Genomic DNA, 19692 nt, shown 5'->3' with positions numbered 1-19692 from the left:
GTTGTGTCAGGCCACCCACGCTTGCTGACCTCACACGCTTGGAGGATGGGCACATCCACACCCCCTTTCTTGCAGACTTATGTAACTGCTAAAGGGATATTACATTAACATACCAGCCCAGTGCTTAAGATCAAGTAGATGTGCAAAAGAATTGAAGAGTCACTCTTACTAAATTGAAGCAATACAGTAGAGGCTACAAAGTAGCATGTGTTATTTGGGGTAATGTGCAAGAGTTGGAAGTAACTGCTGTGAATTTACAAGAGGTTGGTAGAAGAAGTAGGTTGGAAAGAAAATGCATCCTGGTGGCTCAGCCCGGGCCTTTGTTGGGGGGTAGGGGCTGTTAGGCCCAGCATTGGGGGAGGCTGCTTCCTGCACCCGCAGGCCAGGGGCACTGAGGTCTGGCTATAAACACAGAGCATTGTGAAGGGGTGAATTGGGTAAGTCAAGGTCAGCCTGGGGCTGCTTTGCCTTCTTCCCCAAGTGCCTCGCAAGCAGTAAAACTTCCGGAAACACTTGGTTAGTAGGTTGATGGATTGCATTCCTAATGAGTGTGTAATCCACCCAGGAATCTAAATGGACATAAAATAGGCTATTGAATGTCCTCTTTCACTTCGTTCTGGTTGTGGGGTTGAACCATGCATCACACACATTATACGATCATCTAGCATAGTTAAATAAAGCTGTGTAACATCGGCGCAGCAGGCTTTCCTATATTTCACCCTGTTAAAATATGAAAAGGGAGACCTTCAAGTTTTTGGGGGGTTTAAAAGGAGAAGCCTTTTGGGGTTTGAGCATTGAAGTGTTTGGAACGTTCCCCCCGAGGTCAGGAGTTGCCAGTGAAACCTGCCTTCAGCCGTGGAGGTTAAAGTTGACGGAGGCTGCGTGAACTTGTCCGTCACACGGCAGCAGGCACAGACAGGCCAGCTGTTGCGCGCTTGGCTTCGAGACTCCTCAGTGCTGTAGGCAGCGAGGTGTGAGGGCTACAGCGGCAGACACGGGCGGCGGGGTCCCTGAAGCACATCGCTGCCTTGGCAGGCGGGGTGAGCCGGGGTCCACTGCAGCAAACAGAGAGCCAGGTAAGAGCCCCCATGTTCGTTCTCAGGGCATCTCATCCCCAGTGGGACTGGTTTGATAACACCCGTGCTGTTTGTTCGTGCTGTTTGTTCGGGGGTTGTAGTTCCCAGTGCCTCTTTTGTTCTGCTGTCTGGAAGGGCTGGTTGCTTGTCAGCTCACGATGCTGGGGGAAGAGCTGGCGAGATCTGCAGATGTTCGCATTGTTTGTTGTTCTGCCTGAAGATGAAAATAATGCAAATCAGGGTGCAGATTGCAGCGCGAGCTCTGCAGGCGTGCACATATGTATGCAAGCACACTCGCGCCTGTGCCGCATGTGTGCATGTGGATGCATGCAATTTTTTGCAGCTTTGGTTTTCACAGCGAGCTAAAAGCACATTGGAACTGGAAGGCAGTGCCTCTTAACATCATGTTCTAGGCTGGAGCCGACACGCTGTCATACGCATCGGTGGCACTGGCAGCCCTTGGCATGTGAGTACTGCAGATGGGTTCCCCGAGGGAGCTGGCTGGAGGACGCCAGCAGCACATGAAGACCTGTCTGCCCAGTGCTGCCTCTTCTTTTCCAATAGCAGTAAGAAACGGGCATTCCCACTACTCAGGCATTGAGTGCGGACATTGAAAGAAAATGGTGAGTCAGCCACATCCAAATGAAGGGAAAAAGCGGTGAAATCAGGTGTGCATGTTTAGTCATGAGAAATGCTCTGTGGATAGATTCACACACAGCCTGCTGATTGCAGTGAAAAAATTTAAGTGCAGAAAATGGAATCACTGTGGTTCTTAGCATTTTCGGGTTCTTTTATTTTGCTCTCTTTGGTGTGATTTTGACAGTTTAAGGATTTTACCGTACGCGTACTTTTTTTCTTTTATAACAAAAGGAACAGATTATTATTTTTGGTCATATTTCTAAGTGGTTGGCATGCCTTTGCGTTACTAAAGGAAGCTTTGTGTGTGGGGGGGTCGATGCCATTTTCACATGGAAATTGCTGCATAGATATGTATCAACACATACACGCTCTCTTTTTGGGTCTGCATTTACTGACTCACATGAGTAGGTGTCATTTTGAAACACATGTTTTAGTGGTTGTCCTACTTGAAAGGTAAAAAGGAAAAGGGGTTTGAAGAAAGGTTTTCAGAAATCTACCTGGCAGCATTTATAATAAACATCCTATTGCCTGTAGACTGTCTTAAGATTTATAAAATTAATGGAAAATAATATTTTAACATGTCATATAAAAAACCTGAAAGATTTGATATAGAGTTGGTGAATGGTTGGCATATTTCTATTTCTCTTCTTTGCAGAGTGGAGCCTTTAAGGGCATATTCTGCAAGTATTTTTGATGATTTTGTCGCATGAGTGGTAGAGGGACATAGCTATGCTTTCTGTTGTCATGCATAATGAAAAAAACATTTTATGCTTTCTCCGTCTCTCTCATGCTCACACACACACATCCCCCTTTAAGGGAAAAATCTGCAGGGGAATTCTCATTCATAGAGGCATGAACAGAGCACACACACAAGCAATTTTTTACAAAGAGTACTAGCAATAACCGTGCATGTTTGTTAGCCAGATAGGTTGCAGAAGGCTCCTGCTGCCCAGCTGGAGGGACCAATGACCTTAGTAAATGTGTGCTGCCTGCCGCTTGTTTCGCATGGGCCGGCTGCTCCTGCAGTCTGCCTTTGGATTGTGGAGGTTGGGGAAAGAAGTGTTCTATGTGGCCTCTGGAATACATTTACTTTATTCCTCACTACCTTTAATTCTTTACTCATTATGCATTAAAATTTAATAAGATCAGGGTGGGGGAGCAGTAGAAATAAGCTGGCAGTTTGTGTCCAGGCACCTTCCCCCCGTCCTTGGACAATCGTGCTTTCTAGCTGGCTTTTCCTAGCTAGAGCAGGTTAGCTGGGTCATTTCTGGAAGGCTTATAGACATCTGTATGGATGTCCAAGGAGATCCTAGAGTTATTTAATTATTCACCTTTAAAACGTATTTGCAGAACCCTTTTAAAAAATTCCTGAAAGTTCACAGTACCTTTCTCCATCTGTATCTTGGGTCTCACAATGTGGGTACTGTATTCATTTCACAGTTAAGCTGACTGGGGGTTGAGTGTCTGGATTCTCACAGCTTGTTAATGGAGTGCCCTTGCACGCAAGATGACTGACTTTCCATCTGGTGGGCTCCTGCTGACTCATGTGAAAAGGTCCTACGGGTAAGCACAGCCTGAGTGTAGAACAGGTACAAAATGCCAAAGCTGTTCTCTTGCTAACTTTCACATCCCACATCCACTGACGGTGCAGTTGGAAGGAATTTCAGTTTGGGCTTCTGAACCCTATGTCCATGTGTGCATGCACACACGTGCACACACACAGCTTCCTTTAGTGAAGCAGAGGTTTTCCAGCCACTTAGAAGAGACAGGGGCGTGTGCTCCCAAGCCTGCATTGGCGTGGCTTGTGAGCTGCCTAACCTTTCTGAACCTGTGTTTCTTCATCCACAAAATAAGGAGCATGGATTAAATTATTTCTAAGGTCCCTTTCAGCCCTAGTGATTTTTGATTCTCAGGGACAGAAGCCAGGAACTTGAATGCCCCTTCAAATCATATATCCAGCCCCATGGGCTAATTTGTGGTTGTGTTGGTTTGCTCATTTGCCATCATCATTTCTGTGAACAAAAACATGTAGAAGAGGCACAAATATACGTATGTCTTTTATACACATTTACAAATGAAATTAGCTCTGTTAGCAGACTCAGTGCTCTGCCAACAGGGCTTTGTGGATGGCAGTGCCCTGACAGTTAAACCTGCTTAGGTGATGCGTGGTGAAGCCTCATAAAGTCAGCTGCTGCCACATGGGCTCTCTCAGGTCTAAGTTGTGTGAAATTTGTTTTTAATGATTTTGTTAAAATATCTGGCTAGTGGGCCCTTAAATGTACTTGGAGGCCATTAGAAGTAGAATAACTAGAAATTCTAGGAAGATATTTCACATTTGTGTACATGCATGTGTGTGTACACATATATACACACCTATATTACATGTGTGTACTATAGATATCTTCTATAGTAGTTACATATATAAAGTAAATTTCTGTTGAACAAATATCTGAAGTCTGCTCTGTCAGCATGAGGTCCCTAGAAAGTGTAGACCTCCATCTAAAAGCTACAGCGTCTTGCAGAGAAGACAACTCTGCTGAGGAAGAAAAGCAGCCAGGGGTTTCAGATTAACAGGTCATGTGGTCTTGCGGAAGGAAAAGCAGAGGCTAGCAGATGAACATCTGGATCCTAGCTAGCTCAGAGTGTGGGGCAAGTCCTTCCGCTCACGGGCTTGGGCGTGCTCACGTATGGGACGGGAGTGCTTCCTGTGCCGGGCTTGTGCTCTGCAGAGGGAGGCTGGGAAGAGAATTGTCTCCTTGGAAGAGTTAAGAAGTACGCAGCCTGCCCATAACCCCGACTCCTCTTAGCTGCCTTTTTTCTCTGGTTGGCAGAAGATCGAGGGAGGCAGAAGTGGGCACAGTTGTTCCAGCCAGGAGGAGAGATAGTAAACAACAGTAGCACAGATTAATTAAGAACTGTTTGGGGATAAACAGGTAGAGATCAAATACTGTGTGAGCTCAGAAGACAAAAGACGAATATGTGTCGGCAGATCCAGGCGATGCTTCCTGGGAAAGGTCACATTTCCTTGGGATCTTCAGAACTGGAGTGGTGTCCGTGGGGAGGGCTCCAGGGCATGCGGATCACAGCAGGTGGGGAAGGGCCTTTATCGAAAGTGTGTGGTGCAGGAGTGGGGACCCAAGGAGTGGCGGGCGGTTTGGGGAGGACTAGGGGAGCATGGAGGGACAGAGTGGCAGTCTGGTGGCAGGAGGATGGCATTGGACCGGAAGACAGGGGAGAGGATTAGGCCTCACTGTACTTTCCCTGCCATCATAGTCCCCAGGTCCAGGACTGTGTGCGTGTGTGTGTGTGTGTGTGTGTGTGTGTGTGTGCACGCGTGTTTGTACGCACACACAGCAGAATGGCTGGAGGAGAGAGCAAGGCGGGAAACGACCCTCAGGAGACCTCCCTCCCGAGCAGCAGAGCCACTGTGGGGCAGCTCCTGCCAGCGGCCTTTGTTCTCAGAAAATCTTACTCGGGAAAGCTGTAAATAGATTCACCCTCTAATTTGTTGGAATGGGGTATTTCCCAACTGTCATTTCAGTGTGGCTTGATATGTAGTGCTAAAGGGTTTTAATCCTTTACATCTGCTGCATGGGATTGGGCGTCCTTGCAGACTGGCACACTGACTCATGTGCAGGGGTTTCATCAGGGCTGCAGCAGCTGCTGGGGAGCAAGAGGGAACTTTCCGGGGTGATGAAATTGTATTTAGACTCGATCGTGGTGGTGAATGCACAGCTCTATACATCTACTCAAACTCATGAGACCTTTAATCACTGAATTTTATGGTATGTGACTGATAGCCTGGTAGAGTTGGGGGAGGGAAGAAGAAAGGTGAAACTGTAATTTGAAAACCTTCTAGATCCATTGCTAGATTTCTAGGAATTCAGACACACATTAGTGGCTCAGAAGAGCATGTAGATGTAGGGAATGAGGATAAGGTGAACCCAAACTCATGCATAGCTTGTAACTTGCACATGAGCATTTGCCAATAATAGATCATCTCTAATAAAAGTACACAAACTAGATGCTCCTAAAACTGTTTTGGGGGTAAATGAAAATGTCTGCCACAACAAAATAATATTTATCATAGGGATTCAGATTTGATTTTTCCTCTTTTAATCTAAAGGAATATAGTAATGAAACAAAAATCAGCTAATGGGCTATAAACCATTGTTGGGAATCTTGGCATAAAATCCAGTTAGGGTACCGATTATATACATACCAACTTTTAGAAGCAGATGTCCTGATGTGTTTGTGAGGTTTATTTCCTGCCTGCCATCCCCAGCACCGCAAGTTCCCTGTATGTACATTGAAAACAGAAAAGCCCTCCAGAGAATCAATAAGATCACTTTGATCGTTACAGCATGCAGGGTGGAATGACAAATTGTGTTAGTTACCTGCTGCATAATGAATTGGGCTCCAATTTAGTGGCTTGAAATGCCACTAAACATTTATTCTCTCCCATAGCCTCTGAGGGTCAGGAGTTAGGGAGGTGTTTAGCTGGGTGGGAGAGCTCTGCATCTCATGAGCTTGCAGCCAGCACGCTGGCCAGGAAAGCTGTCTTCTGAAGGCTTGCCTGGAGCAGAAAGATCCACTTCCAAGAGGCCACAGACACAGCTGTTGGCACGAAGCCTCAGTCCCCCCGCCTCCGACCGTGGGGATTGCTGTGGGGCTGCTTGAGTGTCCTCACAACATGGCGGCTAGCTTCGCCTCAGTGAGTGATCCACAAGCGAGAGCAAGGAGCAAGTTGCAATGCCTGTGTGATCTCGTCTCAGAAGTCACACATTGTCACTTCTGCCATACATTTTTTAACCACTTTGTTGAGGTATGGTTGACATATAAAAGGCTGTACATATTTAATGTATACAACTTGATAAGTTTGGAGATAAGTATACATACACCTGTGAAACCGTCACCACAATCCATCACCTCCAAAAGTTTCCTCCCACCTCTTTGGGGGGGTATGATAAGAATACTTAATATAAAATCTGTCCTCTTAGCAAATTTTTAAGTATATAATACAGCATTGTTAACTATGGGCACTAGGCTATAGATCTCTGGAACTTACTCATCTTGTATAACTGAAACTTTATCCTCTGACTAATACCTCCCTGGTTCCCCCTCCTCTAGCCCCCAGCAACCACCATTCTACTCTCAGCTTCTGTGAGTTTAACTGTTTTAAAGTCCTCACATAAGTGGGATTGTGTGGTATTTGTCCTTCTGCATGTGGCTTATTTCACTTAGCATAATGTCCTCCAGCCTCATCCATGTTATCACAGATGGCAGAATTTCCTTCCTTTTAATGGCAGGATTTCCTTCTTTTAAATGCATTTTTACCCCATCATCTGTGTATGCCACACTTTCTTTATCTGTTCCTCTGGTGCTGGACACTCAGATCGCTGCCACAACTTGTGGATAGTGCTGCGGCGAGCATGGCCTCCTGCCGTACACTGTTTGCTGTGAGTGAGTTGCGAAGCCCAGCCTACATTAAGGGGAGGGGAATCGGTTTTTCGAAGGAGGGAGTTTCAGAGGATTTGCGGGGACGTATTTTAAAACTGCCACACAAGTGTACTGAGTGCTTACCTTTGCCTTCTCTTTGTTACTTAAGGTGGCAGAAAGACATCTGCTTTCCCATTCCCTCTCTCTTTTTTTTTATATTAGGGCATAATGAACATTCAGTAAAATGTACAGATCTTAGGTCTTCAGTTCTATGAGTTTTGTTAATTTTATATATTTTGCAATCAAAGCAGAATAGGTTCCAGAAAGTTCATTCTTATTCTTTCCAATCAAGCCCTTCCCCCATAGCAGTCACTCTCTGACTTGTGACTTCTTGTTAGTGTTGCCTGTTCTTGAGCTTCATCTGAATTGGATTCTGTATGTGTATTCTTCAGCTGGCTGCTTCAAGCAGGGTCCCGAAGGCGTGGGACCCATTCACAGTTCTGTGTTTCAGTAGTTCCTTTGATGACAGGCAGTCCCTGGGTTAGGGATGATGCGACTGTAAGGCGTTCTGCACTTACCAATGGGCTTCCAAGGCTCCCCACAGGGATAATTTATAATTAAATTATAATTCAGGAACTAGTTTCTCCCGCACATGTAAACAAACCCATATGGCGTAAGCGCGCCGTTGGTGCAGCATTGTACACTAGTGGCTGGTCTCATTGTTTATACAGTCGCTTGTGCGTGGCATCACTTGTCTTAACTTTTTAATTTGATTTTGTGAGTCTGTGTTTGCCCTGATGACCATGCCTCCAAAGCGAAAGTCCACTGCAAGTCCAGCTGAGCCTGCAGCAAAGAGAAAGGTGGTTACAGTGGAAACGAAGGTAGAAATAATTAAGTGTTCAGAGAAAGGCCGTCATTCACTTGGAAAGCTTTAGGCTTCAGGCACTTGGCTGTTGGGACAATTCTAAAGGATAAAGTGAGAATAATGAAACGTGAAAGGCAGTGCTCCAAGGATAGCATCAGTTATTACTAGGCTGTGTAGTGGATTAATTACTGAACTGGAAAGTTTATTATTGATTTTGTTAGAATGTCAGAGTAAGTGTAACATTCTTACTACCTAGGAATTAAAAGAAAGAGCACAGCAGTTTCTGTAACTTATTATTACAGTACATTATTATCATCACTGCAGTATTACACTGAATTCTTATTACCGCATATGAGCCATTATAATATCGTCACTATTATTATTATCATCGTATATGCATTGTTCACCAGGGATCCGAGTTACATACAAATCCAACCTGCACATGTTCTCAGGAGCATATTAGTATCTCATCTGTCACCCGGGGAGTGTTCCCTCTGTGAATGTACCATAACTGGCTTATCCGTCCACCAGAGGGTGGGTAATTCTGGCCAGCATGAGTGAGGACCCGTGTTGTTTCTCTGGGGTGAGTGCCCGGGAGTGGTGGACTAGCTGGCCCCAGGGCAGCTGTGTGCTGGGTGGACAGTCACCTGCCTCGAGTGGTTTCCCTAGGAAGCAAAGCGGCCGTGGGCTTTTCTCTCCTGTGAAGGGCTTGAGACTTTCTGGAGTTTAGGTCTCTTCGTGTCCTCAGCTTTCTGATTGGCAGGCAGGAGAGGGTGTGTGCCAACAAAACTTTACTCATAAAACCAGGCAACAGTGGGGATTTGGCCCTGGGACTCTAGTTTGTGGACTCCTCATCTGGAAGGCAAGACAGGTATTAATTTTTTAAACCCACATGAGTATTGCTTGTTCTGATAAGCGCCATGAAGGATATGAAGAGAGTGCTAAGGGGAGGGGGGTGGGAGAGGCCACTTATATGGGTCTGGAGAGTTTTCAAAAGCTCTTTTCTGGCCTCTTTTTAGTTGCTCCTGGGAGCAATGGTCTGCATGTGAACCAGAGTGGAGCTCCACAAACTGCCTTTTGAAGTCCTTACAGTTAGAAAACACGGCTTGGGCCAGGGTTCAAGAAGCCTTTCTGGTTGGAGGAGTATGGACCGGTCCCTTCAGGTCTGTACTGGGGGCTCTCGAGCTCACCACCTCTGCAGATGAGGATAATTTAGTTCAGGAGAGATGTGCCAAGCCAACAATTAAAACTTCAGGAATAGATTTTAATGTCCAGTGAAGTCGGTAGAAAAGTAGGGGTAAGGAATTTGGGAGGGAAGGTCCCATGAAGCAGAGATTCCCGATGCTGGCCTGACATGCAAATTGTCTGGAAAACGGTCCCTGAAATGCGGATTTGCAGACATGCCATCCCTCCCATCTCTCGGTGTTCCCTACCTCTGCCCAGGCCTGGCCTTCTGGTGCAGTGAGTTTGAGGAGAGCCCAGCTCCCAGGGATCAAATCTTGTGACCAACAGGGAAGTCCTTCTTGAAAGCACAGAGTCGGATACTTGAGGGGCCAACGCGTTATACACGACAAATCTAGGCATATTCTGTTATTGGACACTAACTCCCCAAGAAACCAGTGCCTGTAAATTTGGTTTTGGATCATCTGTGAGTGGCATTTCTCTTTTAATCTACTCTCTCCTCCCCCTCTTAACCACAAATGGTCTCTCGGTCTCACTCATTCAACTTCATTACTCTTCACCCTTCGGGCCTCTGCCAGCAAAAATAAAACTCAAAGGAAGCAGCAAACCTTTTTATCCATCTTGAAGACACTGAAGAAATAAAATTCATCTGGTTTTCTGCAATAATCACTTTCGCCACGTGACATTCGAACCCTGGCAGAAGGAGCCTGTTTGTCCTGGCGTGGGGAACAGCGTTAGTGGAGACGCTGCAGGGAAGAGAGCACTGAGTTCAGGGTGGCTCGGGGCTCGTCCTCCCCCGAGGCAGTTCCGCAAGGCACAAAAGTTGGAGCAGAGCTTGTGGGAACAGTCAGGAGCTCATCTGTTCATTCAGTAAATATTGTTTCTATGCCCGAAAGCTGAGCTCACGAAGGACAGCCTGCCGGCCCCCTCCCTGCAGGTGCTCTCGGCCCGGGAAAAACTGTGATGAGTTGGTATTTGCAAGGAAGAGCGATCGGTGCCGTGCTCCAGGCATTCCTGCCGGTTGAAATGTTTCCTGTGTGTCTCTGCGCAGGCGCTGCTTGGTTGGGCGTCGGTCAGGTGCTTACCTCTCTTGGGCTTCAGGGCCTTCCCCACCTCGTGTGGCCTTTGGGGGTGCTGTGACTTCACCAGGGGCGTGTGTCTGCGAAGAACTGCTTGGGGTACAGGAAGGAGAGTGGACATTGTGCCTCGAGTGACATGGATGTCCCGTCTCCTCGGCTGCCCGCCCCTGTGCCGCGGCCCCGTGGCAGTGGTTCTTCAGCCGCAGGCCACGTGCCTGGGGATGTCTGACCCAGCGGCCAGGCCGAATGGCAGATAGCTCTCTGTGATTTTTGATGAACAGCTCTGCACTTTGCAGAATCACTTTTCTTTACACCCACAGCCAACAAGGTGTGTTTTCCAGATGATAACCTCAAACTGTAAATGTTGAGCATTTGAGTTGATGTTTGAGTTGTGGAATATTCCTCGTTCCGTGCTCATGGAAGGCGGCAACTCTGGGTCGTATCCCAGTTCTCCGAGAGATAATCGTGCTCTGCACAAACAGCTGCGGCCCCGGATCCTGGCTTTGTAGCACGAACCCTCAGGGGGGATTCCTGGGCCCCCCCAGACTCACAAACTCCCTACCCGTTGCTCTTCTTGCCATGCTGATGTGTAATACATTTGTGTACAGTGTGAGTTGGTGTTTTGCATCCCGTGCAAATGAAAGGAGGACACATCTCAATGCTGTTGCCCGGCAGGGCAGAAGCTTGTTGACTGTCTCCCTCTCCCTGCATTGTGAAGATGAGGCCGTTGCGTTGCCCACAGTTCTGTTGGTGCTCCTTTGACCCCTCAGCACTGGCTGGGCCCGCCTGGGGCATGCCTTTGCCGTCATGGAGGCCGGGGCTGTGTCGAGGTGTGCTTTGGGAAGAGCGTGTGTGGGTGCCGGTGTCACGAGGCCCGTGCCCTGGTCTGTCCCACCACAGACTGGCCCTTCATCTGGGGTGCTCAGCAGGCACCTGGCTCCCAGGAACGCCACGAAAATCCTCTACCACGTCGTGGGCTTCATCTGCCTGTAACCCACGGCCCCCCCGAGAGGAGTGGCCTGTGATGGCCCTGTATAGGTGAGGAGATGAAGCTTCCTGGGGCACAACTGCTTCCCTGATGTCACACGGTGGATGCTGACTGGAACTGTGTGCCCAGTGAAACCGCAAAGCAGATGTGGGTAGCACAGGTTGAGCCTGCCTAATCAGAAAATCCCAGATCCAAAGTGCTCCAAAATTCCAAACTTTCTGAGTACTGACATGACACCACAAGCAGGAAATTCCACAGCTGTGCTCACGTGAGGGGTCACAGACGCAGGTGGGGACTGGCGGCCTGCCGCTGTTCGCTGTTGCTGCGGCCTCGTGGCCGAGGCGGGTGTTCTGGTGAGGCCGCTGTGCTGCTTGGGCACCCTGAACACGTCGTATTGTCGCTGTGTTCGTGGTCTGTGATACTTTCTACTGTGAGGTACTGAAGCGTGAGTAAGTGTAAGGGAAGGATTGCTTATCAGTAGCGTAGAGATTCAGCATCAGGAGTGGTAGAGATGCCACACAACCACAGACCGTCCACCAGGTGGCTGAGAGAGTGACACCTTTGCTTTCTGATGGTTCGATGGGCACAAACTTTGTTTCATGCACAAAATTATTAAAAATATTGAAAAAATACTTCCAGGCTATGTGTATAAGGTACATATGAAACATAAATGGATTTCATGTTTAGACTTGGGTCCCATCCCCAACATATCTCATGATGTATATGGAGATATTCCAAAATTAGAAAAATTACAAAATTAGAAACAGTTCTGGTCCCGAACATTTTGGGTAAGGGATGCTCAACCTGTACATCGGAAAGGCCTCAGACACCGGAGCACATTGCCGGGGCATTTGACTAATGGGTCTGTCCACAAATCAGAATGGGCCCTGCACCCCAACCGATCACTGATACCCAAAGTAGCCAGGGAAGGATGGCCCTATGGGATGTGTTTCTCAAGTCATCTGAAAGATTCAGAAATTTTCCCGTCCTTCTTGGTGAAGGTAACTGTTAACCCTATTCACCAAGCGGTGGTGAATTAAGCAGGATTACAGAGCAGTCCAGGAATGTTTAGTTGCATTGGGACGTTCGTACAAAAGTTCATTTCGCTGAGAACTGTGTGAGTCTTGGAAGAAGTGCAGCCTCTCTCCTTCACATTCTGCACAGATTTAAAGTGATTGAAAGCAACAAGTGTACTTACGTGTCTCACGTGTGTTCCCGTGAAGGTGTAGCACAATGCATGTCACGTTTTCCTGTGAGGCTCTGAAGAAAATAGCCCCACTGCCTGCTGTCTGAAGAGGCCCTTACAGCCCAGGCAGGAGCGTGGAGGCAGGCGAGCAGTATAATCATTTGACAGAGCCCTGTGCTGGGTGTGATCTGAAGGGGGACAGGCGGCAGGGCAGGGGTGGCCAAGCTGAGGGCTGTGTGACAGGGAACCAACTGTGCAGAAGGTGTGGGGCAGGGAGTGGACACGGGAGATGCAGAGGGACGGGCCCAGCGTCTGCAGGGGGCCCGGCACGCACAGACGGAACGTGGAAATGAGACCGCCACGGCTGTCCGTGGCACCCTCGCATTCAAACATGAGGCTGACTGTCTCCAAAGCAGAATCGAACACTTAGATGTAACAGCAGTGGTCATGGGGTCTCGAGAAGGTTTGTTCTTTGTTTTTTCCTAGCAGTGGTTTCTGTCCCATCATAGTATGTTGAACCGCAGAGCACGTGTAAGACGGCCCTGCCTGCGAGTTTGCCCCCTTCAGGCTGGCTGTGTTTGGCTTTGTAGTCCTGTGCCAGGCAATTCGCCCCTCCCTGTCCTTCAGCTGCTGCCAGTCCAGGGAAGACAGCCTGGCTCGGGGCTCCACCTTGCGGTCTCCAGAGCCTCCGCTGCTCGGAGCCTGCAGCCCTGCCCCTCCCGGTCTGTGCGAGCTGCCCTCTCCCGGGTAGCATGTCATCAGCATGTTGTGCAGGAGGGTGAACACCAACCCGGTCTGAATACCAGTCGGATCCTGGAGTGCAGCTGCCCTTTTAATTTTCCTTTGTGTGGCTTCCCTTCCTGCTCCCGTGTGTTCCTGGGAGCTTGTGCAGAGACACACAAAGTCCTTAATTCATCTCAGTGTCTTGGATTTGTGTCTCTGGATCTCTCTGTCACCATTTATTTTATCCTTAAAAGTATGAAAAAGGGATATCCATACATATATACAGAGGCACGTGTCTACACACATATATAACACAGACACACACATGCACATACACGCATACTACATACATCCACACACAGACGCAACACAGGCATGCGCAATATACATCTACACACAGATATACATGTATACACGTACGCAACCCAGACATATCACATGCAGTCTACAAAGCAGTCTCTTGGAGCCTATTAGAAACACAGATTGGAACATGACCGAAGCAGAGCCCCAAATTCCTAGTTTTGGTCCTCTTTTTCATTTTTATCTGTGACCCCAATTTCCTGGATTCTTATCAATGGGGACAATAAAAACCAGTTAGTGATTTTATATCTTAGACTTTGCAAGGTGGGGTGGGAGCAGATGCGGTGCAGAAGCTGCTGTGCTGATGCGAATCTAAATGGAGTGAATTGTGGGGCTGGGGCGCTGGGGGCTCGGAGAAGGAATGAGAAGTGACGCTGGGCTGCCCTCCTGAGAACATGGCATCAGATCCTACATGGGGTGGCCCTTTAGTGAGGCGGAAGGAGCCTGTGGACGGGAAGAGGAGCCAGGAACCGGCCTGCTGCTTGGTTTCTCGGAGAGTCATTTGCTCTCGGTCACTGTTCACTTCTCAGAGGGGCTTTGCTCCTGGCAGGTGAGTTCTCTTCCGTTTCTGGGTAGATCTCAGCTCACTTCTGCCCAAGGCACTTTGCAAATAGAGTTCTTTTTTAATTAGCAGGTGACCAAAAGTGCTTAGATTTTGGCAATAAATTGTAGCTCATTTAATTCTCCATTTGTTTATATGATGTGGTGGTTACTTATTAAATAACAGGTACCAGGTATTTTCAGGTAGGTCTATGGATGCTAGGTTTCAGGAGTCTTGATAGGGAAAAAAAGTTCAAGTGTACCTGAGTTCTTTGAAATGAAATGAAATATTGAATATTTAAGTGAAATGTCAATGCTGACCTACGAAAGCACCTCTCAGGATCATCGTCTATTTGACAGCATCTTAATGGCATTCTGTGTTTTGTAACCAGACAGCTGCTGCGTTGAGTATGTTCTCTAAACCATCGTAGTTGTGTTCAAGTTACTTGGATAAAACTTCAGACCGGAAGTTTCTGTTAGTGCCTACCTAATACACGTAAGAAATCCGACTTCTTCCAGTTGGGTTGCTGTTGTCTGGAGCACTTAGGTTGGGCTGTTTTGTTACGGCTCATTTTCTAAACCTGTGCTGTGTCTTCAGCCTCTTCTAAGCAGGAAACAGATGTGCCCTCTTCGGGGTCCCAGCGGGACTTGAGCTCTGTCCTCTCCCAGACCTTGAGGACGTAAGCTCCTGGCTGTGGGGTGGGAGCGCCCAGCCCCCTCCCTGAAGACAGCAGTGCAGAGTGGAGCCCATGGCCGCAGCCACCTTGCGGAGGAGGTGGGGAGGGTATTGGTCACCCATTAAACCTGAAGGGACCATTCCCCTGAGGACACAGCAAGGTTGACACGCACAGGGCACTCAGTTCACAGTGCAGTGGACTGGATGGGCTGGGACATCTAAAGTGCCCAGGCCACCAGGTATCACGTCCAGATTGCTCCAAGATGTGCATTGAGAGGCAGCACAGCTCCTGGGCCTCGGGGCTCCTGTGTGGGCACTGGGTGCTGGGGGGCACCTGCTGTTGCACTCCTGCTGACCATTTGCTGCCCTTGCTCGAGCTCCTTTAACGACTCAAGGCTCATCTTCTAACTGAAAATAGCTCCTTCCTGGAATCAGAGGCTCATTTTACTACTCTTTTGGATCGGAAGAAGCAATATGTCAGCAAAGGCATGGCAGGCTGGCTCGTGGCGAGTTTGACAGTAGCTAGCCCATGAGCTGTAGCTACAGCATGGATAAACACGCATGTGGAGCCTGCCTGTGTGTGTTGCAGGCATGCTTGTGCATGTATGTGCATCTAAACACATGTGTATGTGGTACAGTAGTGGAAAGATCCGTGAATCATGGCCACTTCCAAAAGAAAGAGCCCTTGTTTTTCTTATTTTTCATAATACACTACTTGTTTTCAAGGTTTTATTAAAAAATTGATTTGCAGCCCATCTTAGAAAGGTTTACCCCTTTGTATTAATGTATGGCAATTTCCCATAAGCCACATAAAATACTGTAACTTGAAGTAACTATTTCTGAGTAGAACCATATGTGAGAATTTTGACTTTCATATTGTTTTCTAAAATTTTTGTTCAATTTTTTTGCAAAAAAATATAGTTTGTGTGTGTGTGTGTGTGGTGTGAATGCCCAGTGTTCTGTTATGTGACACGCCAGTTAGTAGCTCCATGTTGTCTAACGTGTGTCAGGACTGGCCACCTGGCTTTAGGAATTGCCATGGGGAAATGTATATGGATTTACCTCCTTTGGTTTCAGGGGATGGACACGATTTGGGTCCAGTCGCTAGTGGGGGAAGGTGTAACCTGGGCTCGCTGGCTAACCTTCGTTTGTCCTTCCTCTAGACAAGCAGGTGCCCCGTGCCAGGAGGGCAGTGCGGGCACAGGGCGGCGCCCACCCATTCAGAACCCGCAGAAGCCACCTACGTCCTCTGAATCATCTCACACGTGGAAAGCCCCAGCACCGCCCGGGGAGGGCCGAGGCCGAGCGGGGACGCTACCTCGCGACTACAGATACCCGGAGGAGAGCGGCCCAGCAGACTCGGGGCAGCACGCTCGGGGACAGGACTCGCGGCCACTGAGCACAGCCCTGCGTGCGCCCAGGAAGTGCCGCGGCCTCGAGGGCCCACCTGCCCCCACGCACCTGGTGGCCCCGGGCAGGGCCCTCTCTGTGCCCCCAGAGGACACGTGCGTGGCCCGCCTGTCCCTCCCCCACGGCCCCTCCGTGGCCCGCAGCGCCCAGCCCCAGGACGCCCCGGAGGCCGCCGCCTGCCAGCATGTGAGCCAGGGTGCCACCCGTCCGGAGCCACAAGCCCCGCCGCCCCCCGCGGGCCAGGCCCTGCCCCTGCGCACGGCCATGGAGACCTCGCGCTCCCCCTCGCCTCAGTTCGCCCCCCAGAAGCTGACGGACAAGCCCCCCCTGCTCATGCAGGATGAGGAGTCAACAAGGTATGGTCCCGTGGTGGTGGGCGCCGGCCTCCTCCCCTTTGCCAGGGTGCTGCCAGGGACGCGGGATTCCAGCGGGTCTTTCGGGGTTGCGCGGGGGCCCTGCTTCAGCTCAGGCCACTAGGTTCGAAATGGTCCTAGAGGGTGACCGTGTAGAGGACAAGGCAGCCCCAGCGAGGGTTGGGTTTGTAGCTGTTAGGGGCTGCCCTCTCCTGCAGGGAGCGTGGTGCGTGTGAGGTGGGTGGTGCACGGCCCCTCCCCTTCCCCAGGTACCACGTTTCCACCTGCCTCCCCGATATGCAGACCAGGGGGGCGGTTTGTTGTTGTTTTGCACATTTAATATTTGTGATCAGATTCGGGCTTAAGCTAAGCATGAGCACCCTAGCAGACTCAGGGCTGCATGCTTAAATTGGTGTTTTTCATGATGTCTGGTATTTTCATGCTCCCTTTTTCCCTGATTTTTTTTTTTTTTTTTAATGTTAAAATGCTAAGCCAGGCCTGGTGCGGTGGCTCACACCTGTAATCCCAGCACTTTGGGAGGCTGAGGCAGGAGGAACACTAAAGGCCAGGAGTTCGAGACCAGCCTGGGCAACATAGCAAGACCCCATCTTTACCAAAAAAACAAAAGCTAAGCTGCTGTATACCTTTTATTAATGCAGAAGAAAACTCAGTCCCACTTCATGGTGCCGTTGTCAGAATGTTAGGCATAGAATTGTTCCATCCATTGATGGATGTCATCAGGCGGGGACCGACCATGAAGAGCACTAACTGTTTAGCTTTCTTCACACAAAACCCCACCTACTTGAGTGTCTTTGAAGAACTGAGAAATAGAAGAAGGGGAGAACTTGGATCTCATTCTCTAGAGTGGTGGTTCTCAACCTGGGCGGGACGTTGGCAATGTCTGGAGACAGTTTTTGTTGTCCTGAGTCGGGAGGGGTGCTCCTGGCATCTGGTGGGTGGAGCCCAGGGATGCTGTGAGGTATCCTACAGTGCACAGGACAGCCCCACTGCGGGGGGTTAATTGGACCCCCACATCAGTAGTGCCAAGGCTGAGAAACCTGCTCTGGAGAGGCACTGCCCAGTGTAGCAGCCACCAGTCACTTGTGTAAATGTAAGTTAATGAAAATCGAATCAAAGAAATTCAGTTCCCAGTTGCACCAAGTCTAGCTGATGGCTGCCATACTGGCACAGGTAACAGGCATTTCCATCACCGCAGAAAGCTCTGTTGGACCTCCCTGCTCTAGAGTCTCCAACTGTTTTTTTAAAGCTTCCAAATAACTCAGCAGAGAAAAGGGCATTACTGTTACTAATACTGTACCTTCAGCTGTAGCATCTCAAGCACAGATTTATCTGTGGGCCAACACTGTGTGTTGTATCATTTAAAATGTACTTAAACATCACTTAAATAGACTTTTGATGGGTAACATCATTAGGTTCCGAAAGGAAGGTGTCTTAGTCTGTCTGGGCTGTCGTAATAAAATCCCACAGACTGGGCAACTCATAAACAACAGACATTTATTTCCCACAGTCCTGGAGGCTGGAAGTCCAAGATCCCGGCGTGGCAGAGGCTGTGTCTGGTGGGGACTCACTTCCTGGTTCATAGATGGCGCCTTCTCGCTGTGTCCTCACATGGTGGAAGGGGCGAGGGAGCTCTCTGGGGTCCCTTTTATAAGGACACTGATCCCATCCATGAGGCTCCACCCTCATGACCTCATCACCTCCCACAGGCCTCGCGTCCTTATACCGTCACCTTGGTGGTGAGATTTCAACATACTGTTCCTGAGGGCACACAAACATTTAGAACATAGCAGAAGGAAGAGCAATCAGGTGGTCTGTGTGGTGGGTAGAATGCGTGGTGTTTGCGCAAGCAGGTCGGGCCGCCTGGGTGTGGTGGCGGGAGCTGCTGCGCAGGCGGGCCCTGTGCGGGAACACGGCCTTCCGTGTGGGCCTTAGCAGGTGGGGAGTAGTGCTCGTTGTTTCTCGTTCCCAGTGAGTGTTAGTTTTCTCGCTCTCTTGCATTAGTTGGGAGGGATTCCCACAAGCAGTGGCAGTGCTCACTGAAGATGCTAAGGGGGGATCTTTGGGCATCTGCGTAACTGAGTGTTCCCGTCCAGCATGTCGTTTGTCATTCGGGACCACAGAGGTAGTTTTATTGAACACCGAAGGCTCTCCTGTTGTCATTGAAGCAGTGTCCATTTCTGCACACGTGCTCGTGCAGGGCCACATTCTGTTCAAGGGCTTCGGAGCAGTCCCGTCTGTGTTCTCTCTGCCCGGCTCTAGGGATACGGTCTGGCAGATGGTGGTTGTGCCCCCTACGGAAGTTGCTACCATGGAAGTCCCTCCTAATGCACCTAACTGTTTAGGTGTGTTGGTCGGTTGGTCGGGTGTGTTGGTCGGTTCTGGTGTGCAAACGTGGAGTCACCTGTGAGACTCATAAGAGGCCGGTGCTCAGCAAGGGTCCTGGCCCTGCTCTGTGCCGAGGACAAAGGACCTAATGGTGAGCAAATGACATTGCTGTGAAGGAGCTCCTAAACTGCCGCAGCTCAGAGCCGCGCTCCTCGTCCTGGCTGCTGGTGACTTCCTTGGACTCTCTGAGCGTGGGCCACCCGCCCTGTCTCCATCACGCGTGTGCACGCGCCGGCAGCCTCTGCCCAGGCACCAGGTGTCGAGCTCTGCAGTAGGCACGCAGAGCAAGAGGAAGTAGAACGTCCCGCCCTCTCAGGAACAGCACAGAGTAGCCACTCGTGCCAAATACACATTCTCCATGCCTGTCCTGTAACTAAGAAGCTTACTCTCATGCCTTTTAAAATTCTTTGAGGTTTTTGGTCTTGTTTGATTTTTACACTGTAAGATGATGAGAGTGGCCAGCAGCATCTGCCATCCCCGTCAGTGGCAGGAAGTGACTTGATTGCCCCCAGCAGTGTTCTCAGGAGAGTTCTCCGGGAAGCCTATTTCTGCGTTGGGAGTGTGTCAGCGAGAGCCAGCCGGGCTGCTTCCAGGGCCCCTGACAGTGTCCCTACAGCTGAGTAGCGTCCGTGTCTGCAACTCTTCGAGCGGGTCAGGTGGTTTGTCAGCCCAGAATGAATGACATGCAGGGCTGAAGGGCTCCTGCTGCCGTCGGTGTGGGCAGAGCCTCAGCCTGCATGACGCTGGGGTCTGGCCTTGCAGGCAGTGGG

At 49.5% G+C, this 19692-nt stretch overlaps 1 protein-coding gene across 2 annotated transcripts in view; it reads left to right on the top strand.

Annotated features, from left to right (window-relative positions):
* Positions 1-19692, top strand: part of SHROOM2 (shroom family member 2) — a 132271-nt gene that overhangs the window by 100076 nt on the left and 12503 nt on the right. For both annotated transcript variants that reach the window (XM_045538431.1, XM_045538432.1), the window contains exon 6: positions 15917-16519. In XM_045538431.1, the coding sequence (XP_045394387.1) occupies positions 15917-16519 (603 nt within the window). The remainder of the gene's footprint in view (positions 1-15916; positions 16520-19692) is intronic.

Source organism: Lemur catta, chromosome X (assembly GCF_020740605.2).
Source record: "Lemur catta isolate mLemCat1 chromosome X, mLemCat1.pri, whole genome shotgun sequence".
In the NCBI taxonomy this organism is placed as follows: Eukaryota; Metazoa; Chordata; class Mammalia; order Primates; family Lemuridae; genus Lemur; species Lemur catta.
Note: the sequence above shows the minus strand (reverse complement) of the source record. Positions and strands in the feature narration are given on the sequence as shown.